The sequence below is a fragment of the Nematostella vectensis genome, chromosome 3 (assembly GCF_932526225.1).
Source record: "Nematostella vectensis chromosome 3, jaNemVect1.1, whole genome shotgun sequence".
In the NCBI taxonomy this organism is placed as follows: domain Eukaryota; kingdom Metazoa; phylum Cnidaria; class Anthozoa; order Actiniaria; family Edwardsiidae; genus Nematostella; species Nematostella vectensis.
Window position 1 is genome coordinate 11298872 of NC_064036.1, and position 25414 is coordinate 11324285.

The 25414-nt window shown below is 43.4% G+C and overlaps 1 protein-coding gene and 2 long non-coding RNA genes across 5 annotated transcripts in view; 1 reads left to right on the top strand and 2 right to left on the bottom strand.

Moving 5' to 3' along the window:
- Window positions 1-25414, top strand: part of LOC5520059 (talin-like) — a 33700-nt gene that overhangs the window by 6785 nt on the left and 1501 nt on the right. For 2 of the 3 annotated variants that reach the window (XM_048725581.1, XM_032365047.2), the window contains 57 exons: window positions 1057-1131; window positions 1299-1353; window positions 1498-1586; window positions 1728-1827; window positions 2148-2217; window positions 2505-2577; window positions 2671-2727; window positions 3199-3263; window positions 3356-3419; window positions 3512-3616; window positions 3854-4009; window positions 4502-4603; window positions 4675-4751; window positions 5148-5239; window positions 5803-5891; window positions 7055-7195; window positions 7769-7877; window positions 8036-8087; window positions 8285-8447; window positions 9047-9145; window positions 9467-9736; window positions 10013-10243; window positions 10874-11005; window positions 11228-11356; window positions 11683-11796; window positions 12000-12113; window positions 12288-12422; window positions 12695-12823; window positions 12949-13032; window positions 13412-13639; window positions 13806-13925; window positions 14179-14376; window positions 14861-15000; window positions 15325-15418; window positions 15790-15879; window positions 16134-16256; window positions 16464-16607; window positions 16917-17078; window positions 17257-17397; window positions 17730-17911; window positions 18210-18342; window positions 18559-18660; window positions 18769-18939; window positions 19048-19194; window positions 19469-19591; window positions 19749-20015; window positions 20119-20288; window positions 20449-20632; window positions 21152-21277; window positions 21447-21563; window positions 21684-21869; window positions 22172-22276; window positions 22931-23036; window positions 23259-23383; window positions 23840-23965; window positions 24189-24251; window positions 24847-25029. In XM_048725581.1, the coding sequence (XP_048581538.1) occupies window positions 1057-1131; window positions 1299-1353; window positions 1498-1586; window positions 1728-1827; window positions 2148-2217; window positions 2505-2577; window positions 2671-2727; window positions 3199-3263; window positions 3356-3419; window positions 3512-3616; window positions 3854-4009; window positions 4502-4603; window positions 4675-4751; window positions 5148-5239; window positions 5803-5891; window positions 7055-7195; window positions 7769-7877; window positions 8036-8087; window positions 8285-8447; window positions 9047-9145; window positions 9467-9736; window positions 10013-10243; window positions 10874-11005; window positions 11228-11356; window positions 11683-11796; window positions 12000-12113; window positions 12288-12422; window positions 12695-12823; window positions 12949-13032; window positions 13412-13639; window positions 13806-13925; window positions 14179-14376; window positions 14861-15000; window positions 15325-15418; window positions 15790-15879; window positions 16134-16256; window positions 16464-16607; window positions 16917-17078; window positions 17257-17397; window positions 17730-17911; window positions 18210-18342; window positions 18559-18660; window positions 18769-18939; window positions 19048-19194; window positions 19469-19591; window positions 19749-20015; window positions 20119-20288; window positions 20449-20632; window positions 21152-21277; window positions 21447-21563; window positions 21684-21869; window positions 22172-22276; window positions 22931-23036; window positions 23259-23383; window positions 23840-23965; window positions 24189-24251; window positions 24847-25029 (7227 nt within the window). Of the gene's footprint in view, window positions 1-360; window positions 533-1056; window positions 1132-1298; window positions 1354-1497; window positions 1587-1727; window positions 1828-2147; window positions 2218-2504; window positions 2578-2670; window positions 2728-3198; window positions 3264-3355; window positions 3420-3511; window positions 3617-3853; window positions 4010-4501; window positions 4604-4674; window positions 4752-5147; window positions 5240-5802; window positions 5892-7054; window positions 7196-7768; window positions 7878-8035; window positions 8088-8284; window positions 8448-9046; window positions 9146-9466; window positions 9737-10012; window positions 10244-10873; window positions 11006-11227; window positions 11357-11682; window positions 11797-11999; window positions 12114-12287; window positions 12423-12694; window positions 12824-12948; window positions 13033-13411; window positions 13640-13805; window positions 13926-14178; window positions 14377-14860; window positions 15001-15324; window positions 15419-15789; window positions 15880-16133; window positions 16257-16463; window positions 16608-16916; window positions 17079-17256; window positions 17398-17729; window positions 17912-18209; window positions 18343-18558; window positions 18661-18768; window positions 18940-19047; window positions 19195-19468; window positions 19592-19748; window positions 20016-20118; window positions 20289-20448; window positions 20633-21151; window positions 21278-21446; window positions 21564-21683; window positions 21870-22171; window positions 22277-22930; window positions 23037-23258; window positions 23384-23839; window positions 23966-24188; window positions 24252-24846; window positions 25030-25414 lie in introns of those variants that run through there. The other variant, XM_048725582.1, reaches the window with a different exon arrangement.
- LOC116603589 lies at window positions 8443-9509 on the bottom strand. Its single transcript, XR_007307387.1, has 3 exons — window positions 9440-9509; window positions 9018-9332; window positions 8443-8616 (listed from the first exon to the last, which is right to left on the bottom strand). It is a non-coding gene; the product is annotated as an uncharacterized LOC116603589 (long non-coding RNA).
- On the bottom strand, window positions 12936-13847 carry LOC125561358. Its single transcript, XR_007307388.1, has 3 exons — window positions 13746-13847; window positions 13388-13683; window positions 12936-13107 (listed from the first exon to the last, which is right to left on the bottom strand). It is a non-coding gene; the product is annotated as an uncharacterized LOC125561358 (long non-coding RNA).

A 25414-nucleotide genomic window follows, 5' to 3' on the forward strand; every position in this document is an offset into this window, starting at 1 on the left:
GCCTTTATTTTTTAAGATAACGCCTCATTTGAGCCAGCTGTCTTGAAAAGTGCACTTAGAAAGCTAATGGAAAAGTAATAAAACACAGAAACACTGTCAAAAATCTATAGTTCCTATTCCAAAAAAATGTCGTTTTACAATCGGTAGAATATCGGTAGATTCTCAAACTACCCTCTGTATTCCAAACTCTGACAATACTTTTTCTAAAGTATTCAATATTTGTGGTCTCAATTTTGAAGTAGTTTAAATTAACTAATGGGGTTCTTGATTTTGTGATAACATTTTCAAAGCCCCAGGTAACAAGACGAACAAAGCTTATATCGTGCACGGTTAACGAGTGTAGTGTTAGTTCTTATTGGTAAGTTAAGAAGAGGTAAACGTGAAGTTCTCTTTGTGAATGGGTGCGAGCCTTGCCGGCAAAAGCGAAAACCACAGCTCAGCTAGATTTTTCCGTCCGAGTCTCACTGACGCTCGGTGCTTCAATCGCGAACTTTCCTTTACGATAATGGCGGGAAAATCAGCTTATATACCGGTAAGATAAACGGAAAGTGTAATGGGGTTTACGATGTTTTGATCCTCCTCAATTACTTATGGATTTCAGGTGGTATTTGTTGGAAAAAATCCGCTTTAGATTTTGACACGTTAGTAAATAGAATCAGCGAATGACTACGAATGGAACCACTATTATTTCGTGTGATAAAAAGAATATTGCTTTTTACAAAATGAACAACAAAATAAGAAGCTTTGAATAGGTAGTATGTTTATACGAAATGAAGATTAGTTTGCAGAAGTCAAACAAGAGATTTATTTTGTTGTTACCGTCTTCCATTCTGTTATGTAGATTAGCCGGTTGCTTCGAATCTCATTGATGTTAATTAATCTCACTTATAGCAGTCGAAAACCCCGCAAATTTGAGATAAGATAGAGAAAATCCGGTCATCCATAGGCAAGGCGGTATACCTTTGTCAAGCATGCGCTTAAAGTGCTACCATCGAAGATGGCGCAATATTAGAGGTGTGACGATTAGGGATGTGACAATTACTGATGTTTCTACAGGACATGCTGGAGTACAAGTCTAAAATCCGCCTGATAAAGATCAAGTTTATGGATGGGAATGTCAAGACATTACAGGTAAATTTGTCAACTTGAATAAATCAATACACTTGAATAAATCAATACACACAGAACAAGTTGATTGAATCAATTGATGCAAGATCATTTGCGCATTATTCTGGTTTGTGGTTTGAGTTTTTCCCTGAGCTTTCCCCTTATTTTTGAATTGGTTTCTTTGTTCTTAGATTGATGACAGTCACACCGTTGGCCAAATTTTAGAAACAGTATGCGTCAAAATGGGTACGTTAAACTTCTTTATTATGGTCATCATGTTATGGTACGATACCGATGAAAATGATAGTGATGTTAATAGTTAAAATGCTAATACAAATGATGATGATTATGACGGTGGTTATGGTGGTGATTCAAATTACATGTTTACAGGTATCTCAAACCCCGAGGAGTTTTCTCTTCTTGTGGAAGGCAAAGATGATGAAAAAGAAGAAGCTGAGAAAACATCAACGTTAAAAAGGGTTAGTAGCAAATGCAAATGCAAACTCTGTTAGTATATTTAAAAATTGATTCGGGCAAATTTTGAGATACTTTCTGTATTTATTAAGTCAATTTTACTCGTATAACTCGAACTTGCTATTATCACTGACTGTTTTTGGTAGGATAAGTCAGTGATGAAGGATGTTCCAATCAAAAGGCTGGAGGAGAGAGACCGCAAGAAGATGGACCAACTCAAGAAGAAACTCCACACAGAGGATGACGGTATGTCTGTCTTGAGAAATTCATGACTCCCCTAAATACTTAGCCCTGTCCAAACAGACGCAACATCAGCCAACATCCTTGGCCCTGCCTCGCTGAGCTGATCACAAGACAAAGATGCTGGAAAACGTTTTCGCACCACCTCAACAGCAACACGGTGTACAAAAAGTACCAGCATTGGTTGGCCAACAAAGCTGGCTTTTGTTGTATCCAATGGATGTGCTGTTCACACGAGGTTTTAAGATGCAAACCATCTGAACTTTCCATGTTATGTTGAAATATTTGTATTGATACCTTTTGTGTATTTACTTGACTTCCTTTAGTTCAGTGGCTTGATCACGACAAGACATTGAGAGAACAAGGAACGGACGACAGCCATACAGTAGTAATGAGGTGAGAAAATGTTCTACTCCAAAGTCTCTTCTAAGCTGGAAGTACAGTGGAACCCCATTTGCCTGAACATTCAAGGGAGACAAGAAACAGTCCTAGTTAGTAGGGAGTTCGAGTTATCTGAGTGAAAATGACTCAGAAATAGTTTATACGGGAAACTAGTGGAGTTTGGTTTAGTCAAGTTCGGCTTATCTTGTTCCACTGTCTAGGTATGACCAAACCAAGTGCAAAACAAAGCTGAAAACGGTTCTGTAATATCATAATCTGTTGAACATTTCTCTCGTATACAGGCGCAAGTATTTCTACTCGGATCAAAATGTGGACATCAAAGATCCTGTCCAACTCAACCTTCTTTACGTACAGGTAAGATATCATCGAACGTCATCTTTATTTCAAGTCCATTTTCAACAGGCTTGTACATTGTTCTGACTTTTGGTTCTCTTTGTTTTTATTTAGTGCAGGGATGGTATCCTCGATGGAACGCATCCGTGCACTCAAGAGGAAGCTTCTCAGGTGAGTGCAATCCTCAAGCCTGAATACTTTTTGGACCACTTCCCCCTTTAGTTATCCCCCTCCCTTGGAGCTCTTATACCCTTTTTTTCTCGCCACTTCAACTACTTGCCCTTGTGCCTGTTTCTTTCCTGCGCCTTATCCTTCCTTTCTCCCCTATCCTCGCAACAATAAAAAGCAAGTTATTAAGTGCTTACGAATCAGCCAGAAAATGTATTTGACAGAAAGGGCTTATTCTTGTTGAAGGATTTATTTTTTCGTCGCTATCTGGCATGACAGGCGCAGCCATTTCTGTGTTTATTTTGGCGTAAGTTTACCACACAAAAAGTCACATTTCTGTGTTTATTTTGGTGTTAGTTTACCATACAAAAAGTCAAATTTCTTCGTGCAAGTCATCTATTGTTTCGCAGCCAGCTTTCATTGGTGTCTTATAGCTTTTACACTCATTACAATTGTGAACTTTCTACGTTATAGCTCGGTGCAATCCAAATTCAAGTGCAATTTGGTGACTATGAAGAGTCCAAATACAAGCTTATTGAGTAAGTAACAGTGAGACATTTCATGACCAAAAAATCGGACCGTTGCGCTTGTTGCATGTGCACTAATGTTCACTTAACCTTTTTTCCTGTAGTCTGAAGGAAGTTCTTCCAAAGGAATACGTGAAGTCTAAGAATATTGATAAAAAAATCAAAGAGGTAAGCAAGGCAAAAATAACATGATTTGTCATATAACGGCTGTACGAAAATACCATTTGGGTAATTTTTGTATTCCCATTTGTTCATTTTAGGAGCACCGTAAGTTCAACGGTCTAGATGAACTTCAAGGGCGCTACAAGTACGTCCAGCTTTGCCGTGGACTCAAGACTTATGGTGTTACATTCTTCTTGGTCAAGGTAAGATATTTCTCAAACGTTTTGGAAATCTCAAAAGACTTGTGTAAATGCTAACCAACGTGTTTTGCAAAAATAAGATCAGAGTGGATATTAGCTAAAGAGACTTGCTGATTACTTTCGGTTTGTGCGCTTACTTAGTGGGATACACGGAACTACAATGTGTGATAGATGTAGCTCCCACAACTAAGGTTAGTTCATGGACACCGCTGTATTTATCTTTGCCTGTTGGATTTACAGGAAAAGATGAAGGGTAAAAACAAGCTTGTTCCTCGCCTATTGGGGATCACCAAAGAAAGTATCCTCCGCGTAGACGAGAAAACCAAAGAAGTGATGAAAACCTGGCCTCTAACTACCGTCCGCAGATGGGCTGCCTCGCCGAACAGCTTCACACTTGTGAGTTTACCGTTATCACGTTATGGGGAGCCTAGCAGTTTGCATAACGCTGGGCTTTGTAAAGCATCTGTCTCTAACCAGTAGCTTTAGGCCTCTGATCTCTGGTTGGGTGTGTTGGCTCTCGCCTTACCTTTGGGTGCTTTCGCCTCTGTCATCCCTGCACAAAAACGAACAATTTCGATCCTTAGCTTTGTTACGTAGTAAGACATTAGTCGTATGCAGTATTCTATACCTTTATTCTCCTTTGACTCGACCGCGTTGTAGTGTATATCTGCTCCCTCGTAATTCATCATCCCGGTTGCAAGGAGGGTAGCTAGCTTCCCAAACGATTTTAAGGATATCAAGACAGCAATTTGGGTGCCGAGTCAACAAGATGGTACTCGCAGTACTCAATAATAAGTCAATAACGTTTTGCCCAATTAATTTCAAAGTATAACACGCCTCTAACCCGGTGAATCTCTCCCTTTAACTTCCCTTTGACTTGTGCTCCAGGATTTCGGGGATTACACGGAATCCTACTACTCAGTGCAGACCAACGAAGGCGAGAAGATTTCCCAGCTAATCGCAGGGTATATAGACATCATCTTGAAAAAGGTAGGAGTTTGGGGAAGATAACCCCGGTAGTAAGTATGGAATATTGATTGATTGTGCATCTGAATCCATAGCGCAAAGGAATGGAGGGGTATGACCCGGACTTTGACGAAGTATCGGCCATGGAAGAAGACCAAGTCGCGCCCTCCAAGTAAGCAATGCACGCGTAACATTCAAGCGACATTACTTTTTACAGTGCGCCGCACGTTACCGTGGTCACCTTGACTGTTTTGTGAAGTAGGCCAATAAGGATGCGAGAAACGCGCTATTTGATTGACATAAACTGCACTAGCCAATCAGCGAGACAAAGAAATGCCTCAGTGCACATAGGAGCGTGACGGGATCCTCCTTGTTAAGTTCGTGCCAATCACTCAGTGACTTCCGCAAGCTTCTTGGCCAACTTTCTTTAAAAAAAACCCCTTTGTTTTGGTGGCCCCACAAGCGCGCGTCGAGCGTCGAACTATAAGTTTTGCAATCTTCAGTAAGTAATACATGACATTAAAACCCTTACAATCATTTTCACCGTTTTTCACCATCTTTTCGTCAGAGGGACATATCTGGACAGGCAGACTAACAAGGTCGGGCATGCTTCGGTCGGCTCCGTTGCTCTTCCGGCCGTGGTTCGAGCAGGAGGTCAAGGTACTAGTAATTACCAAGGACACTCCTGTAATAAGTTAAATAAACCAACACGAGGTTTGGATGGTATGATTACGTTTGTTTGAAAACAGGGAAGTCGTTATTTTTTTTTTCCTTCCTTGCCAAAAGAAGAAGTGTATGAGTCTATTTGAAGACCTATTAATGAGTGGAGCGCTAATAATTCAGACTTCAGACCTATTTTGCCTTAATTTTAAGTATTATTTTTAAAAAAATCAAACCTAATATCCGATCAATAAGAAAACTAAAAAATCTTCAACAAATAGCTTATATGCGTCATTATTGAAAAATGTGGGCGGCTTATTGAAAGCTGATATCTAAAACAACTTTGCAGTATTCTCAGAACTCAAATACATTAATACCGTAAATAAAACAAACGGTCGCGCCATACCACAGATGCTGTTTGTTTATTAACAAAAGCCGAATTGCCAAAAGCCACTCAAAATCACCGTGAATGAATCACTGATAAAGAAAGAAAATATTTTTTATGTTTTTTTTGATGGGGCAGAATGAAAATGTTTAAAAAAATGCCTTCGTGCTCTCCCCAGGCTCCTCACGATACAGCATGGGCAAGATGGAGCCTGCGCAGTATGGCACAGTCTCTGGCTCCGCCCACTCGGCACACAGGCCTCCCATGGTGAGCTATGCGAGCAAGCAGATGTTACTTCCTTGACTAAATATTAAATAGTGTGTGTTCTAGCACGTGTTTTACCAGATGAAGCTCACGTGTTTTTTAACTAAATACTATTTACAGTCGTTCGCGTTACGGGTCTTTTATTCAACCTTTTTACATGGGTATTATAATGACTCAAGCCCGCAAGGTTAGTCGAGGTGTAATCAATAGAAGAATGCTTTTCTTAGTGTTCTACCGAGTGTAGGAGACTATTTTGTAAAAGAGGGTGTAAACTAAGAAGACGCGAGAAGGACGTCCCTGCTTAAAGCAATTACCTTCAAGCAACTACCGCTCTTATAGGTCTATTTCTTTGTTTGTTTTTTTCTCTTGTAGAGGGGGACTATTGGAGGTGGGCAAAAATTATCAGAAAATTATCACAATAGTTTTTATTACGCTAGTCCCTGCAGCAACAGTGACATTTGATGTCCTTTTAAACGTTTAAGCCAAGCAAGAATCACTTAAACACGAACGCGCGCTATAAAAGGGATCGCTCCGCCTCCTTTTTCGCAAGCTCTCGCTCAAGTCGTCGCCATTAAAACCTAGACTTCATTGAGTGAGGACCTCTGAAACGGCCAGAAGAAACATAGCAAAAAGTAAAGCCGTATACGACAAACTACGACAACTGTAAAGTACAAGAGATTGTTAAAGAACTGTCAGGCATATTCGGGAAAGTGTTTGAAGTCAATTCTCTACAAAAACAAGAGCAAAAATTGTCATTGAGACATTAAACACAGCGCGCGCTCGTTTGAATTGAAAAATAAAATTCAAAAACAGCGTGCGTGCGCTCATTCAGGTGCGCGCGCGAACAAACAACAAATTTTCAAAATTCAGCACTTCAAAAACTTATCTAATCCTCCCTGGTTTTGCGTTTTGTTATAACAAAAGGCTAATAAATAGGCTGTGTTTACTTCAATTATGTGTTTTTTTACCAATTTTGACTTCTATTATAGTTTCTGGCCTCTCTCTATGGAGTTCTGGAGTTCGTGTCGTGTCGTGTCGTGTCGTGTTCTTTATGTTATGTTATGTAATGCACTTTAGGGAAAAGGAAATTGTTGGTAGTCGATATCCTGGGGGGTCCGAACCTCTCGTTTTTGAATCTGTCTCTTACTTTATTATTTTGTCACCAGGGCTCCCAGGCAAAGCTCCATAACCTCACGCCGGCACAGCAAGCGTATATGAGCAGCTTAAGCCAAGGGATTGACTCAGTAGATACCGCTGATGAGGAACTCAAACGGCCAGTCAACATCGTAGCGTTAGGCTCGGACCCGGTGAGTAGCATCCATGGGATGCAGTAGAGTTATCAGGCTCTAGTTTACCCGTTTACGACGGGCTTTGCTGGGGTCGGCTAGGACAATGTGGGTGAAAACGAGAAATATACCAATTTCAAACCTTTACCACGTTGTTGTCGTCCGTTTTTAAGGTCCCTTTTACTGCAGGCTGACAGAAACGGCTAGTAATTAGGCTCTTTCTCTGTTCCATATCTCGTCTCTTTTCGGAGGCATAATTCCGTGCTATCAGTCCTTCAACGCTCTACACTTTATTTTCTTCTGGACACACAAGCGTTCTGTTTTATTTTGTTAATTATTTTAGCTGCTCTTTGTGTCCTGAGTCATGTGTAGGTCCTATATCTTCTGTTATTGTTTGCCATGTGCTAAAAGAAAAATGTAGTAAGACGCGCCAAAATTTTGTGTGTGCGTCGTAGTAGATTCTTTGGGTCCCTATACGCAGTTACCGTTTGAAAGGTGAACCCCACCTCACCTCTTTCGTCCCCTGTCGAGTCGTTCTCTTCACTATTATAAAAGTCTAATTAGATTCTAAGGCGTGATATACTTTTTCTGCAGGCGTCTCTCAAGTGGAAGCAGAACACACTGGATGTCTCTCGCCAGAACGTCGCCTCACGTCTGGCTGCTCTCTCCGCCTCGTGCGCCTCCATCGTCAACGTCACTTCAGGTATAGACCAGAAGTGGATCTTAACCTTGTGCTATGATTGTAGTACCGGTATCATCACGTACGCGGGTAGTGGATGATTTCAAGTACCATAGTAATCTCATGTCATCACGTGGCGTTGTTTGAATTGCTGATCAAACCTTGTCTTTGCCCGTTGTCAGGTGAACCCGGAGACACAAACTACACTGCCGCTGGTGCTGCCGTGCATGTAATGTGAGTATTGTTATCGTTATTGTAATACCTTTGAATTTAAAGAGTACCTTTATGTTCTGATTATGTAGCAAGTTTTTCCGAGTCACCTTAAAACCTTCCACGCTAACGCAGACCATCTAGCGTTTCTACAGTTTGTGTGTAGTCTTTCTGATCATATCAATCATAAAGCCGACTGTTGGTACACCTCTTCTCTACAGCTCGGCTAATCTGCAAGACCTCTCCAAAGGCATCAAACTCATCGCTGGTCTACTCGACAATCAGGATGACAGCAGTAAACTGCTGGATGCTGCCCGTGGGCTCGCCGGCGCTTTCTCCCTGCTGCTGAAGGCTGCTCAGGAAGGTGCTGGAGGGGACAAGGAGGTAAAGTGTCCTATTTATGTTATCCTTACTAGGTAAACAATAATGTCCCTATGCAATGTAGTGGCTCGCTTGACCCAAGCACTGCAGCCTCAGAAGAAATCTCCTTTCACAGTTCCGCCTCAGTCAGTGGTGATAGTGACCAAGCCTTCCGCTGGCGTAGATTTACCGCCTGAAAACAGGTTATAGGAAGGGAAACGTTAATGAAGCATGGACGAGGGCGCGTTAAATACTTGATTAGAGGTCTCTAACCGTTATTGTCCTTTTCATTCCATATTGGTAGACAAATTATGTGAAGAAATCTAAACAAAAAGTAGCCTGCTTGTAGGCGGTACTCGGTGTTATTATTGCGGAAAACCCTATCCGTTCGGTGATCGGGCGCCATCTTGTATTTTAAGCCGTGTGGTTCCTTGGAAGCGAGCGCAAAAACGCTCCAGAAACACCGAGTTCCGCCTGAAGCAGGCTAGACAAAAAGCAAAAAGTTTTATATTTTATTTGCTATATTTAATCGGAAATATCCATTTTGCTAGTATCACAAACGACTGGCGGGCACTCTTGGATGTAAACGCACACCTTCTAACGATTACCCTTTGTCTCCATAGAAGCGAAGCCAGCTGCTGAACGCCGCCGGTAACGTGGGCTCAAGTGGAGCTCAACTGCTGGAGTACATGGGTGAGCCCGAGGTGGACCAGGAGACGCAGGTACGGTCAGCGGCTTCGGAACACTTTAGCTCGAACCAGTCTTCTATGCTCCAAAAATATTATGTTTTAATGAACGTCTGCGCAACAAGCGCATATTTTTTAGTCGCTATAATGTTTTATTTAGCGAGTTTTCGGCTTCTTGCGGAGGCTACTCCGAACGTAGTAGTTTTTAAACGTCATAAGGGACCTACACAAGCGCATATTTTTTAGTCGCTATAATGTTTTATTTAGCGAGTTTTCGGCTTCTTGCGGAGGCTACTCCGAACGTAGTAGTTTTTAAACGTCATAAGGGACCTACACATGCATCTTTTTTTCCACTAGGAAACTCTTTTAAAACTCGCCCAAGCCGTCGCCAACGCGACCGCCACCCTAGTGCTCAAAGCCAAGAACGTGGCGAGTCAGTGTCCCGACACGGCCCAGCAGAACAAGGTGATTGGCGCTGCCAAGGACACGGCAATGACCACCTCCCAACTTGTGGCATGCGTCAAGCTTGTCGTGCCTTCCATCACCAGCCAGATGTGCCAGGAACAAGTGGTGGAGTCCGCCAAACAGGTCGCCAAGGCCGTGGAGGATACCGAGGGTGCCTGCAAGGTGAACAGAGTAAAAGTAGTTTGAATGTGTTTTTATAAAGCGCTTCTTGTATAACGAAGTCTGTCTGTATAAGCGCTTTAAATGCGACAGACAGACAATCGTCAGAGTATAGATACAGACTGTTCGACACAAATTACAATTCATGGCTGTGAGTTGGCGCGTGAGCACTCTCACTGGAGATGGAACTAGGGCTTTAAAAAAGTATTTATTCTCGTGCTTTTACTACGCTTAGTGGCTATTTCCTTGCACTTTGTTCACATAACTCTGTTGCCACAGGGTGCTTGCGATCCCGACTCTGAGAATATGAATGTTCTGATTGACGCGGCTCAAGGCGTCAGGGACGCACTGAACGCCCTGCTAAAAAAGGTCCGCGAGGGTGGAGAGAGGCCAACAGAAGGCGAGAAGTACGGTGAGACATGCGATGACATCCTTGGTGCCACTGATAGGCTCTTCAACAGTATGGGTAACGCCGGTGAGATGGTCAAGCAAGCCAAGATTCTTGCTCAGGTTAGACACAATAAGTTGGTGATATTTCAAATCTTACAAAAACCTTTCGTCGGCAGCCCCTTGAAGGAAAAAAAAAAGGGTCACAGAGGTACCCGCGCCTTCCTTTTGTTTCCAGCCTGCGTAGCGAGCGGAAGAAGCCCAACCGCGCGCGCCTAAGCGGGCGAAATGAAAGAGCTGTCACACGTAGGCTTTTCGGCTGCAACTTGTCTCCCCAAAAAATGTTGCAAGTCGCACGCGCCATGTCACACGTGAAGTTTTTCCTGCGACTTGAAGCAATTTGTTACATAAAGTAGAAGAGCGTTCTACTTTTCGTGCGACTTTGAAAAATGCAAAACGTTGCAAAGGGGGTGGTGTCACATGCAAAAAAAAAAAAAATGCCCGTGCTACTTGCAATTATTATTTTTTTTTTTGGCGAGACAGGTCGCAAGAGAAAAAACGTACGTGTGACAGGATCTTTACTCCCGTTTTCACCACTTTGCACGGGTCCAAATCGCTGATCTCCTTGCAATCGTTAGTGCTTGCTGACGCATGCTAATTTGTTCCAGTCTTGCTTAGTGATATCAAGTCTAGGTATACAGCCATGACTCTTGTATTCTCTTGTATTTGGCATTCATACCTCTTTGTGCCTAGGCCACCTCATCACTTGTGAGCGGCATCAAGTCTGAAGCGGAAGTGCAAGACGATGATGACAACCAGAAGCGACTGTTGGCTGCTGCTAAGCTGCTCGCAGACGCAACCGCCAAGCTAGTAGAGGCAGCAAAGGTAAGTCACAAACTCGCTTAAATGTATATCCCGAACATTGGGATGACATCAGGTTGTATAAAATACCCTGCTAGTTTACGACCTCACATAAGTCGTTCTATACTTTTAGCCTATTTTAGTACAAAATTTTCGACTAGTTTAAAATGGTTTCTTGTAGCCCGTGGCAGGCCGTTTTGCTTGACTCCTTATTTATCCGTTTTTTTATTTTTTGTTTCCCTTCAGGGCGCGGCGCGAAACCCTAATGACGCAGATGAACAAGAAAAACTCAAGCGTGCAGCAGAGGACCTGCGCTCAGCTACTAACACCGCGGCTAGTGACGCACTCAAGAAGAAACTCGTCAAACGGCTTGAGGTAACGAGAGGGATGACATCCAAGCCACTCTTTGTAGGGAAAGGGAGTCATGACTGAAGTCTTTTGAGCCTGATTCCGTCCTATGGTGCTATATTTCACAGTTTCCTACGTCATATTAAGGACTTAAAATACGACGGCAAAATACTGGACAGTGTCTTTAAAAAAACAACGGAATAAACTAAACAACGTGGGCGTTTGTACTGTAAACACGTGTTAAGCAATGGTGTAGGTTTCTGGCAATGCTTGATCATTGACAGCCTTGCATTTACACTAAACATTCTTTATTAACTTTCAAAATGGCTGACATAAACTGATTTTGACACCAGAATGCAGCCAAGGAGGCGACTGGTCAGACCACTCAACTGGTAGCTGCAGCCCAAGCAGCCGCGCCTGTCAACCGTAACCAGGCCTCCCAGCAACAGCTCATGGACCAACTGAAGGTGAGCCCTATTGCGCCTGCCCGCGGTCTTTTTTTCTCGAGTTACGGTCATACATTAAGACCAAATGAACAAAAACATGGAGCCGTTGAATGATCCTTATATGTGCTTTCACCTTCTCACTCTTCTCACCGGGCCTCAATGCTTGTTCGCTGGTCAATCTGTTCATAACCCGACTGTGTGGGTGTTTTTTTTATTTTTATCAGCCGGTGGAAGACCAGATCGCGCGTCTTCTAGAATCCCTGCGAGACTGCTCCAATAACCCGGATGATGCTAACAGTCAACTCAACCTCATCAATGTCTCAAAGATGTTCATTCCGGTGCGTACTATGCGTCTGATATGAAGAACAGGTCTAATTCTGCGTTCACACTAGAGTTGAGAATTCATCCTGACCAGCTCGAGAATGTATGGACATCGAAATAAACAAAACCTTAGCGGATGATTTACAACAAGCTTTCTATATGTTAAATGTCTTATCTTTCTTACCTTTTAGCCGGTGGCAAAACTTGTGGCGTTTTCAAAGGCAGCGCTGCCTACAATAGACGAGCCTATGTACGCCTCTCAGCTGGGCAACTTCTCCAAGAGCACAGCGGCCTCTCTTAACGAACTACGGAACGCGGCAGAAAAGGTGTTTTTTGATTGTTTGTATACAATGTTTCGCAACTGTTTATAGTCAATATGTTTTATCAGTCTGATCAGGTCGTTTTGTTTAACTAGATATACTTCTGCCTCCTAAAGAAACCAAACGTGTCCATTAACATTTCTTCTGGGCTTATTTATGAGATATAAGCTGGATCCATCCGATATTTTCAAAGATAAAAAGAGCTAGAGATATTTGAAAATTGGCACGATTTCTCCTGTTAGGGGCTACGTACGCTAAGCACCTTTTTTTGTCACCAGGCCGCCGAGGCATGTGGCACGCTGGAGGTGGATAGTGCGTTGAAGAGACTCAAGGCTCTCGACGATGACCTCAAGGCGGTCGAACGCGCTGCAGAGGAAGGGGAATTGGTGCCATTGCCTGGAGAAAACGTGAGTTATTTTCGTTTAGCTAAAAAGTTGTACATTAATATACCAAGCCTTGAAATAACGCTGGTCTGAAATCGCCTATTTCCTATTAAGGTTTTTGTAATAATCACATTACCTTTCTCCTTTAGCCTGAGTCTTCTGCGCTTGAGCTCGGTGCCACGTCCAAGACTGTGGGATCGTCTATGGCTCAGCTGTTAACTGCTGCTGCACAGGTGCGAAGTTTTCTTTGTGTAGTGTATGACCCCTGCTGTTTGGTACAGTGTAATCCCGTTGTCTACTTTGAATGTCTTGAAATTTGATAGAAAGAGGCTCAAAGTTAAGTGAAATGTTTTCATGCTTTTAAGGTCCTAGTAACCTTTAGAGATACTCTTGCCCAGAAACAATTAAAATAGTCTAGAATTGCCCTCATAAAGAGATTACCATGAACAACCATTATCATTGTTTTGTCCGATGGCTGCTCCAAGGTAAGTGGCCACAAGGCCCCGCCCGAACCGATTTGTTTTTGGGCGCAATGGTAATCATATCTCTGTACCACTATACTGTACACTAACCATGTCAGATAATAACCTTTGTGTGTACGATGGTTTACAGGGCAATGAGAGCTACACAGGCATTGCCGCACGTGACACGGCCAACGCCCTGAAGAACCTGACGCAGGCTGTGAGGGGCGTGGCTGCTGGAACTAGCGATAAGGACGCGCAGAAGAATATCGTACAGGCGGCGCGTGGTGTGATCCAAGAATCAGCCAAACTAATTAACGAGGCGAAGAAAGCACTGAATAATCCAGGAGACCCGAACAATCAACAGCGACTTGCACAGGTGAGAAATGAGACCAGCGTTTGTATGACCTTTTCTTCTGCAACCTTGCAATCGAAGCAAATTTGTTTATTTATATATAAAATGCATAAATTTTGAAGCTTATTACCCTCCTTGCAGCCGCGAATGCCTTAATTGAGGTCAGGTAACCTTTAATCGCTAATTGCAGGTTGCCAAGGGCGTATCGCAAGCACTGAACAACTGCGTCAACTGCCTGCCCGGTCAGAGAGAGGTCGAAGACTCTATCAAAGCCGTCTCAGCTGCCTCTCAAGCCCTCTCCAAGGAAGAGGTATGTGTTATTGTTACACGACGAGCAATTTCATACGATAAGAATTGTGAAGTGAAATAACGTGTCATCAGTAACACACACTTAACTCTATCTTCGATAGGAAGATAGCCTCTCTAAAGAATATTATGTTTTTTTAACATATTTTTAAAAAAGTCATAAGAAATTCACAATGATTTTTTACTGTAAACGTATCTGGAAATTGTTGATGGTATCCTTCACTGTTTTCCTGTCACTTGTCTCTTTTTTTTATCAGTTTCCGCCCACTACAGAGCCGTACCAGAGGAATCAGGAAAAACTAAGCCAATCAGGTGCTGCCCTCAATGCCGCGGCTAGTGACGTGGTCAGCGCGTCACGTGGGTCACCGAATCAGCTCGCGACCTCTACCAAGAACTTTTCGCTGTCTTATCAGGGCCTTGTGAACAGCGGTCTTATGCTTGCTGGGCAGGCGCCGGTGAGTCGCATGGAGGATCAAGAAATGATACAATTGCTGTTGCTGTTATCGCAGGTAGCGGTTTGCAGTAAAGGCATGTCGGTGACGCTTTAAATGCTGGCTTTAACTAGCGCTTATAATGCTGGCTCTAACTAATTCTTTGTGATATTTTTCGTTTTAACTCCAGACACATCTTGCTTGGCTGGCTTGCAAACCATTCTTTAAAGTTATTAAGTCCCGTGCGAACAACGACAGCTTCGGCCAGTATTCCTGGCGAAGTCTTGCTCGACTGACTACAATAGGAAGGGAATGCCAGCACTTCGTCGTTTTGTGGTCAGTCGAGCGAGACCGCCAGCAATGCGGGCCGACTTTGTGGCTGTTAGCTAGGGGGTGTTTACATTAACTGATATCGTGCTGGCGTCGAGACTGCGTTGGCCCTGAATCTAACCTCGGTCAATCGGCAGAGTAAGGAAAAGCAATGTTTGCATACTATTTTCCCTTACAGGATGAGGCAGCTAAAGACGCCCTTGTTCGTAATTTGCGCAACACTTCCACCGCTTCTAGCAAGCTCTTGCTGGCCGCTCGATCATTGGTCTCTGATCCAAACGCACCAAACGCGAAGAACGCCCTAGCGAATGCCGCGAGGTAGGTTATTAAGAGACTTAGGAGTTGAAGGAGGTGGCTATGATCGTGGTTATGATGATAATTTTAACGACAAGTTAGTTGGGTGTTAGTTGTAATAAAGAGACAAATGATGTAAGTTGTATCTAAGTTTCGTGCGCAGAGCTTTCTGTGTCGCTTGTTTCCTTTGCTCTGCAAGTTTGAAGGATGTCTCCAAATAAACAATGATTGCGTTTTGAGGTGATAAAAGAAGGAAGGGATGCTGGTCCAGTATATTTAGTTTGTTAGCCTTTTGACTATGATTTCGTTCTATCCTAACGTCCGTCACGTTGTTCGACCTTTTTTTAGAGCTGTGACGGATAGCATCAACACTCTGCTGAATGCTTGCATGTCTGCTGCGCCAGGACAAAAGGAGTGTGATAGTGCACTTCGGAATATTCAGGTCAGTGTCATACCACTTCTCAGTCAGTCCACTCCTCCTTCCTCTACGTTTCTACAAGAAAATGTGGAGGTTTCTTTGCTTTTAAGAAATACTCACTTTTATCAATGTTCTTCTTATGGTGAAACCCCTTTGAGAGGCGAATAAGGGGTATCAAAAAGGAGTTGGGGGTGGGGTTGGTTTTTGTAGGTCAAAGCAAGGATTCCAAGAGAGAGGAGGGACTGGATTCAGTGGTCTTTTGTGGATCTCCTTATATTTCTTCATAATTGTTAGCAATCTGAAAAAAGGGAGACGTGGCCTGCTCGGAGCAACCCTAGATCTGACTAAATTTTTCTGTCTTTTGCCTCGTCTCACTGTTCGTATTTTTATCGCAGGCCGTGAATACTATCCTGGACAACCCAGTGGAACCTGTTAACGATTCCACGTACTTTGATTGTTTGGAGACTGTTGCTGGCAAGTCCAAGGTGTGTTTACAGAAAGACTGTGTTCTTCAAAGACCTTTAACCTTTATAAGTTTTCTACTATTGATTTCTAACAAGTGATTAAGGAATATGGACTAACTCCATTCCAAACACATTGCGCGATATGTTCTTGTTGATCCAGATTAAAAATGGACCTAAAGTAGTACCAATCAATGGTTCAATCATGACCAATATACTTGACAGTTAAAATATTACCTACACTTGGGGATATCCTTAAATGAATTATGCCCTTGCAGGACCTGACAGAGGCCATGCCTGTGATAGCGGATAGCATAAAGCAGGCTGACTACAACAAATTCGACAGATCCATCAAGCGCGCTTCTAATGCCGTGTGTGCACTCACGGAGACCGCAGCCCAGGTAATGACAAATTCCAGGTAATGACAAATTCCATAAGCATATAGTATTTCTGGCATGTTCTAAAAGTATTTTTGGTGTGGCCTGTATCATGCAGAACCGACGTTGATTTTGACAAAAGTAATAATGATTGTCGACACGATGGGGAAGAATGGCAAAGCCTTTTCCGGTTTTTTTTAGCACTGATACATATTATTTACCTATTTCCAGGCTGCATATCTTGTCGCAGTTGCTGATCCCTCGAGTGTGGCTGGAAAACCTGGTTTGATTGACCAGGAACAGTTCATCAACGCCAAGCAAGAGATCAACGACGCTTGTCAGAGCTTACTAAATCCCGACTCCAGTCAACAGAGGGTAATACCACAGACATTGATCGTTGTGATGATAATAATATCTTATAACAATATTCTAGTGTCATGCGCTTACAAAACCCAGAATCCAATCTGCAGAGGGTAAATTATCACTATTTCGTGCTTTTTGTTCTTGCACTGACATTATTATTTTTGTAGCATTATATTATAGTTTTCATTAGTAAGCCGCTTTGTTGTGGCTAAAGGTTATTCTTGTCCTGAGCAGAAACGTGGCTGACAAACCTTCACAAACGCCAGTGATGGTCTACTATCTTTATTCTATTACAGTTTGACATGTGTATGTTTTTTACAGGTCCTGGCTGCAGCTACCGCTGTGGCTAAACACACCTCCGCACTATGCAACGCCTGCAAGGTTGCGTCCGCAAAGACACACGAGCCCGCAGCCAAGAGACAGTTTGTCCAGGCGGCCAAGGACGTGGCTAACAACACCGCCAATCTTGTCAAACAGATCAAGGTAAGAGTTCATCCAGAGATTTAAGAGTCGGTTTCCATTTTTGCCATCCTAGCACAAAATGCTACACTCGCCACTTTATAATGGAACGATGATTATCAATGTGGACGTGTGTATTATTACTAGCAATATTATACTGGAGTACATATTTACGGCTCCTTCTTTTTGGATATTTTCCCAGACGTTTGCTGGTAACATGAACGATGACAACCGGAAATCATGCGCCAGCGCTACTCGTCCGCTACGGAACAGCGTAGAAAGCCTAACTGCGTATGCGCTCTCCCCAGACTTCGCTCCTGTCCCGGCCAAGATCAGCGATGAGGTACACATAATAAGAAAGAGATGAAATTATTCATCAAAGTCATATAGATTTTGCGTACTGCGCCACGTTACTTGGGAATTTTTGAGGCAGTTTCACTCTCTTGTTCAAGCTCTTGTCTGAGAATCAACCCTGAAAAACGTTGCAACATCCTTAACCCTGATACACTCTAAAGAAGGTTAATCACGCCTCCATTTTACGCCTGCGCAAAATCAAATCACACAAAGCATCAATTTTCATCGGGAAATTCAAGCAACTGAGATTAATCAAATATCGTTAACCAAGCCTGCAAAGAAAGACCGTTGTGTTGACCGACATTCCTGAATCTTGTGCAGGCTCGGTCAGCACAAGTCCCTGTGATCATGGCTGGCAAGTCGATCGCGAACTCTGGTGCGAACTACTTCAACGCTGCCAAGCTGAGCGTGGTTAACCCGCAGGACACGAACGCCTGGCAGAATCTACAACAGACGGCCAAGCAGGTCGCAGATGCCATGCGTAGACTCATCACCGCTATCAAGTGAGTATGAAGACAAGAGAAGCTTCCCTTAACATTAATAATTTTACCTCCTTTCCGCCCCTCGAAGGAAATTTTCTCATAGCCATCTCCCCGGAATATATTTCCTACTAGGCGGCCAAACATACAGTGTTTGTGTGCAAAAGGGGAAAAACCCTCTGGAAATCGACACTACAAGACACACCCTCTCTACTCCTCCCTTCATCCAAACATGAGACATTAGAGTCACCCCTACGATTTTCCCTTGTCTAAAAAAATATGTATACTTTTGGTAAATTGTTCTTGTTGTTTTACCATTCAGAGACAACGCACCAGGTCAAAGAGAATGCGATCTTGCTATTGAGGACATCAATACTGTCATCAACAATCTCGACCAGGCGTCCCTGGCAAATATCAGCGATGGACTGGAGCCGAGGACAGAGCAGCCTCTGCAGGTATGGTCCCTTTCCAAGCAAACGTTACGGTACAGTTTCGCGACCTGACACCATACAACCCTTTCAAAATGGAACTAGATCAAAATAAGAGAGACACAGTAACCATAGTAGCCATGTTTCTTACAACAGGTCCTCGTTTGGCCAATCATTTTCCTGAAGTTGACAGGTTTAATTCCTGTTTGTCGAAACAGGTTAATCGGGTTTATGTGTTTCCAGGTGTACCAGGAGAGGATGATGCAGAACCTGGGTGAGATGAACCCTGTGGTGGAGCCGCTTGGTGTTGCAGCCAAGTCTCAGCCCGAGAACATTGGACACTTGGTGAGGCGACCTCAAAAATCGGCGACAATTTTAGTCCACTAGTTTTTAGTATAGTACTCTGATACTATAGTACTCTGATACTAATGGCGTGTTGTTATTTCCCCACAGGTAGCGAAGATGACTGACTTTCTTGTACCCCTGTGTGATGCTGCAATCGGCGCTGCGTCACTCATGAAAAACAGCAAGCGCAAAGGAGACCTGTTGGATCAGACTAAGACAGTGGCAGAGTCTGCTGCCCAGATGATGTACGCTACAAAGACTGCAGGTGGCAACCCCCAGGTACTTTACCCGGGCATTTCCATGTCAGGGGGACTTTATCGCGGAAAGCTTAACCAGTGTGGCTTATTTACAATCCAAGATTTGTACATATTAATATTTTTCATACAGGTCCACCACGCCCACCCTGCAGTCGACGAGGCCGCACAGAGTATGCATGACGCTATTTACGACTTGAAAAACACGATTGAGCAAGACGCCAGTGAATCGGGCATCGTCTCCGGACTCGTGGACAGCATCAGTAAAACACTGTCTGAGGTATGCCTACGTTCACAGTAAGCAAATGACACCTCCCACTTGTCATATGGTTGTTCTCCTCTAACTAGTTTTCAACTGTTTGCAATTTTTCGCATTTTGTTTATGGACTATCTTAAACCATATCCTTTGAATCATTAACGCATGCTATCACTCCCTGCTATGATGTACAGCAGGGTCGCCTATGCTTCTTTGGCAACCCAATCAACCCCTTATTTGGTAATATACTTCTCCATATACCATTACAAAGTAAGTAAAACAAATCCTATTTCAATAGCTTGGTCAGTCCCCATATGACTCCGTGGACGCGTACCGCCGCGGTGCCTATGAACCGTTTGTGGTCTACCAGGAGCGCATGACCAAAGCAATGAAGGACTTAGTGCGCAAAGCACAAGACATGGTGAGTACTTCCCACTCAGACTTGCAATTTTGCGCCCAAATGTGGAAACTTGGTGCACGCTAATAACGCATCTGAATAGAATATCGAGAAATATTTTTAGACCTTATGCCGACGACGCGTTAGTTGATATATTTATGTTGATTCTGACTGTTTTCAGGTTGGCAAGTCGAGCACAGACCCCACCAAGCTTGGCCCTCTTGCCAAGGACATCAGCAACTTGTATGATGACATCGCCCATAACGCGCGTGGGGCTGTCGCGACTGTTGGCAACGCCGACGTTGCCGGTCGTATTCGCAATGGCGTGCAAGGGCTTGGCGAGTCGTGCATCGGTCTTGTGCAGAGTGCAGGGGCCGTACAGGCAACTCCGACTGACCCTTACTCCAAGAAAGATCTAGCCGACCGTTCCCGACAAGTTGCCGAAAAGGTATCGATTCCGTAGCAACATCGAGCAACATTGCAGAGACAACGATGTATTACCACATAAGAACACATGCCTGACCTCGGTTTCGGTTTTCTGCGTTGCTTAGGTTTCCCATCTGCTGGCTGCTCTGATCACGGGCTCACGTGGTACCCAGGCTTGTATCAACGCCGCGTCCACCGTCCAGGGCATTGTGAGTGACCTGGACACTACTGTCATGTTTGCAACCGCTGGCACACTGAACCCTGAAACTCCTGGAGAGACATTCGCAGATCACAGGTAATGTGGAGTTTAAAAGATTACCATAAGGCAACTAAGCAACTGAAATTAGCAGAAAAAAAATGAGCTTAGAGGGAGACATCTGCATGCAACAGTCTGTGCGATATTTTTACTATATTTACAGTGTTAGAAAGTAATATTCCTTTGTTCTTCCGTGCAGAGAGGATATCCTACGCACCGCCAAGGTACTGGTGGAGGACACTAAGCGCCTTGTAGCATCCGCGCAAGCATCACAAGACGTCCTGGCGACTGCCGCCGAGTCATCGGTCGGCAGCGTGTCAAAACTGACCGATCACGTAAAACTCGGCGCTGCAGCCATGGGCTCTGATGACAGTGATGCACAGGTACCCTAAAACCTCTAGAAAACCGACACTAGGCTTTGAGTCCAGTGACGCTCAGGTTTAGCAAAGCAAAATTTTAAATTTTGCGCTGTCCGTGATCTATCACATCGGCATAAATTATTCTTGCGCTATGATGAAAATGCTCGTATTTTAGAGCACGCACAAATTTGGTATAGCATTATTTTATTAAAAATAGGAACATTTGAGGTGAACAAGTCTAGGAATGATATTTTATTTGGTTTAGAATATGAAATTTTAATTTAGCGCTCAGAGCATTTGTCCTGAAATGTTGACGCATTGGCGGCTGATTGATAACTGGTTGTTCTTGAGCCCGGGGGTGGGAGGAGCTTTCCCTTTTGTAGCGGAACCTCGTGTTTAATATAGCGGGAAACCGGCTCTGAATCCAATTAGTTTCCTCTCGTATACAACAGATATTTGTATTGTGCACGTTTATTTCGGGTATCTCTTTACCTTTTCAGTTCAAATTAGTTGTTGATGTGGGAGATGTGTTTTTTGTTTTAGCAAATGCTTCTGAATGCCGCTAGAGACGTGGCCTCCGCCCTCGGGTCACTCATCAACTCAACGAAGAATGCATCCGGGAAATCACCTAACGACCCCGCTATGGAGCCTCTCAAGTCTTCAGCAAAGGTGAGCCTTCTCGGAGAGCCATAATACTCAACGAAGCGGATACAATAAATAATAAGCAGTGGTGCAAACTGAATATTTTCAAGTTCAAATTTATAGCGTGGTCAGGACTCGAGAAATGCAGGGTAAAGGGAAAGAAATCTATGGGTATACATTTTTGTGTTGTTGTCAGACGATGGTGTCGAACGTTTCGTCGCTGTTAATGACGGTCAAGACAGTTGAGGACAAGACGATGCGTGGGACACGTGCGATGGAGTCTTCGAATGAGGCCATCAAACAGGCAATCATGGTGAGGTGTTGATTTGAACTAAAACAGTAAATGTCAATACTTAGTTGTTGACATGGAAAAGAATAAAAGGACCATTTCCTTAGAGACATTCTTAACGCAGTGCCTGTTATGATTCACCAGGTTCTCAACTCCCCTACGCTCCCCGCACGTGACGCCTCACCAGAAGACCTCATCAGAAGCACCAAGGGCGTCACCCTGGCAACGGCCAAAGCGGTGGCTGCCGGGAACTCCTGCAATCAGGATGACGTCATTGCAGCAGCTAACATGGGCCGTAAGGCTGTTACAGAGATGTTATCGATCTGCAAAGTAAGTTGAGGACTTCAACGAGGTTCATTTAAAATGTCGCAGTCAGGATAAAGACGTGCATTACGCTTTGTAACGTTATTTCATTATACTTTATTGCTTTGTAGTTTCGCCTCGAAACTCGCGCGAAGTTAATTGAGATTTAAGGGCCTTTTAGTTGTTTTGTTAGATCGATGACGTGCTATTACCAAACGAGACAAATACTTTAAAGAAAACATATGAACAAGATGGTCCAAGGTACTTTCTTGTGACCTACTGACATTGTCTGCTTGTTACTAACGTTGTACACATGTGACTCTTCCCAGGCCGCGGCAGTCAAGGCCGATACGGATGAGGTGAAATACGCGACCATCGTGGCCGGTCGCGACACGGCCGCAGCTTACGGAGAGGTCTCCGAGCTTGTCATTAACGTGAGTGCCCAGCTTGGCCCAAACCCTTGACGTTTTGATAATATCAATTGATGCTTTTGTTTAGTGATCTGTTTGACATCACGGAAAAACCTGGAAAACGTGCAATTCCAGATAGAGAGAGAAGACACAATTTCTTCAGTGGCTATAGGTTCCTTGTATTACGGACTGATTTTTAAAACACAAATAACGTGAGGCTGAAGTGCACATAACCAGATTTTGGCTTTTTTAGATAATTTTTCTTTGATCATCATTGCCCTGTGTATCAGCTCAGGGACACTTTACAAAAAGTCGCATCAATTTAAAAAAAGTCGCACTTGATATTTTGTTTGCTATAAGTTTCTAAGAACTCAGGGAAATTCTCCGCCTTATTAGATGTGAAATGGGCTTATTTGAAGCGTCACGTCATGTTTTTCCGTCATTTCGATCTGTTTATGAATGGCATATTATTAGTTTGTTATATTTACAGAACAAAATAGGCATGCTGGAATCCTGGCTGCATTATCAGTTTGACAGACACTTGCTACTCAGGCTATCCATTGTTGCATTGCTGCGGTTTTATTGTATTTCTGACCTGATACTGATCCCCGTTTAGTTCAAACGGAATCCTATGAAAACTCCTTTGAGATGTGAGGGTTTACTTGTGTTGTGTAACAGATCCTTCAAAAGCCAACGCCTGAGAAGAAGGCACGCTTGATGCCTTTGTCCAAAAAAGTCGCCGAAGGAGTTGGCAAATTGGTACGGACCGCCGAAACACTCAAAGGTAAGCTAAACCTTTCTTCTGGCTGCATTCCTTATTCTTTTTTAGTCATCGGACATGGAGGAGGTGGGAGGTGGGTTAAAAAAACGATAAATGTAAATTCTGTGTAAATCAGTATAGATATTTTGTACCGCTATAAAATGGCGCTGTTAAGCATGGGCTGTTCTGTTGATATTCTATTCGCATACAAGGGGAAGTTGTCATTACTATCTGCTCCTTGTATAGGATCGGAATGGGTTAATCCTGAAGACCCTAACATCATCGCCGAGAATGAGCTTCTTGGGGCGGCTGCTTCAATCGAGGCTGCGGCGCGCAAACTCGCCGAGCTCAGACCAAAACCCAGGCCAAAGGTATGTCATTTTTAAGGACCCTTACTCTGACCCAGTCAGTATATAGTTATACCATTGTCAGGCATAGAACACTGAGCGCATCCCCAAGCAATAGTATACTCATTCTTAATGAAAGCCAAGGAATGTACACCTTTTTCATCTTATAGTATTTTCCTTAGAACCATAAAAATTTACATTTAAAGTATTTCGTATAGATCCGAAACTTTGTAGTTTTCCCATAGTGCCAAGAATACGTTATATTATTTCCCATAGTCCCAAGTATGCCTTTCTCATAGAGTCTTTAGTCCATAAACCACCAAAACTACACCACCACGCCAGCTACGTACACTATTCCTTTCTTATAGAGCCCTAAATCCCCAAACTCAGACCTAAGCTACATCACCACACCCCAGCCATTTACAGTACTTTGTGCTTGATAATACTCTCCAGCTTATTTATGTACCGTATTTATTTAAGGAAGCGGACGACAGCCTGAATTTCGAGGAACAGATCTTGGAAGCAGCTAAGGCCATCACCGCTGCAACCGTAGCGCTCGTCAAGTCTGCGTCCGCTGCTCAGAGAGAACTCATCGCTACCGGAAAGGTATGAGACATACGAGACTAAGAGATGGACTAGTTACGGGATAAAGGAACTAGATTTGTGGCCTTTAGATTAATTTATCACTGTTATCTGATGTTGATCTCTACGCATGTGTGTGTTACCCACTACGTGTTTCCCATTATATGATTTTATTTTTATTTTATTTACTTACAATCTCTGATAAACGTACGCTTAATAATGTTTTGAATGTTTGTTCTCGGTTCAGATTTTCTCGGCTGGAACCGATGCACGAGAGGACAACCAATGGTCCCAGGGCCTTGTTTCCGCGGTTAGTATTATTCAGTTTAGCTAGCACTACATGGATGACCCCACAAACTACTGACCCTGGAGTCATGCATGAAGTTTCCTACCGATAACGTTTATTTAATCGTTTATTTAATTGGGTTGATTGCTACTCATTTAGGAACAGAATACCGAGATCGTATTTCAGAGATCATCTTGTAGTTGCTGAAATAGGGACTTGTACACGCCGTACAAAAACATGACGGAAAAACCTGGAAAATTCGCAATTCGAGATAGAGAAAGAAGACATAATTTCTTACAATGCCCATCGGTTCCTTGTACTCCGGACTGATTTTTGAAACACAAATAACGTTTGGCCGAAATGCACATACCCAGATTTTTGCTTTTTAAGATATTTTTCTCCTTGATCATCCTTGCGCTATGTATGAGCTCAGGGACGAAAAGCTCAAATTTCAATGACACTTTACAAAAAGTCGCATGAATTTTAAAAAAGTCGCATTTGATATTTTGTTTGCTATTACTCACTAAGTACTTAGAGAAATTTTCAGGCTTATTAGATCTGAAATGAGCTTATTTGAAGCGTTAAGTCATGTTTTTTTCCGTCATGACCTAAATTTCAGGCACGCACGGTGGCCGCTGCTACTCAAACTCTTTGCGAGGCCGCCAATGCTGCTGTCCAAGGCAATGCTAGCGAGGAAAGACTTGTGGCCGGAGCCAACCAGGTGGCGTCTTCCACGGCGCAGCTGTTACTCGCATGTCGCGTCAAGGCCGATGCTCACAGCGCGACCCAGAGAAGGCTCCAGGTAATCAGAGCTGTCTTTAGTGCGCCGAGTGTTATGTTTGTGTTGTGTTTGCCCTGTATATACCGACCACCTCGGTACACCATCATCGATGATGTCCTGACCTTTGCCCTGTATATTCTGACCACCTCAGTATACCCTTATCCTGTTACTATCGGTTCTGCGTCGTGTTACCTGTTGTGTGTCCTGTATAACACCTTGTCGTGCGCTAATTTAATTTTGAGCATAAACTAACCCTCTATTCCTTGCGTGACATAGCCCCTGTTGGCCACTTTGTCAAACGGCTCCTATGTCATGTGACGCGCGTGACACCTTATGTCCTTGCGTGACATAGCTCTTGTTGTTCACTTGTCATGTGTTGACTCGTTGTTTGTCTTATGTACAAAGT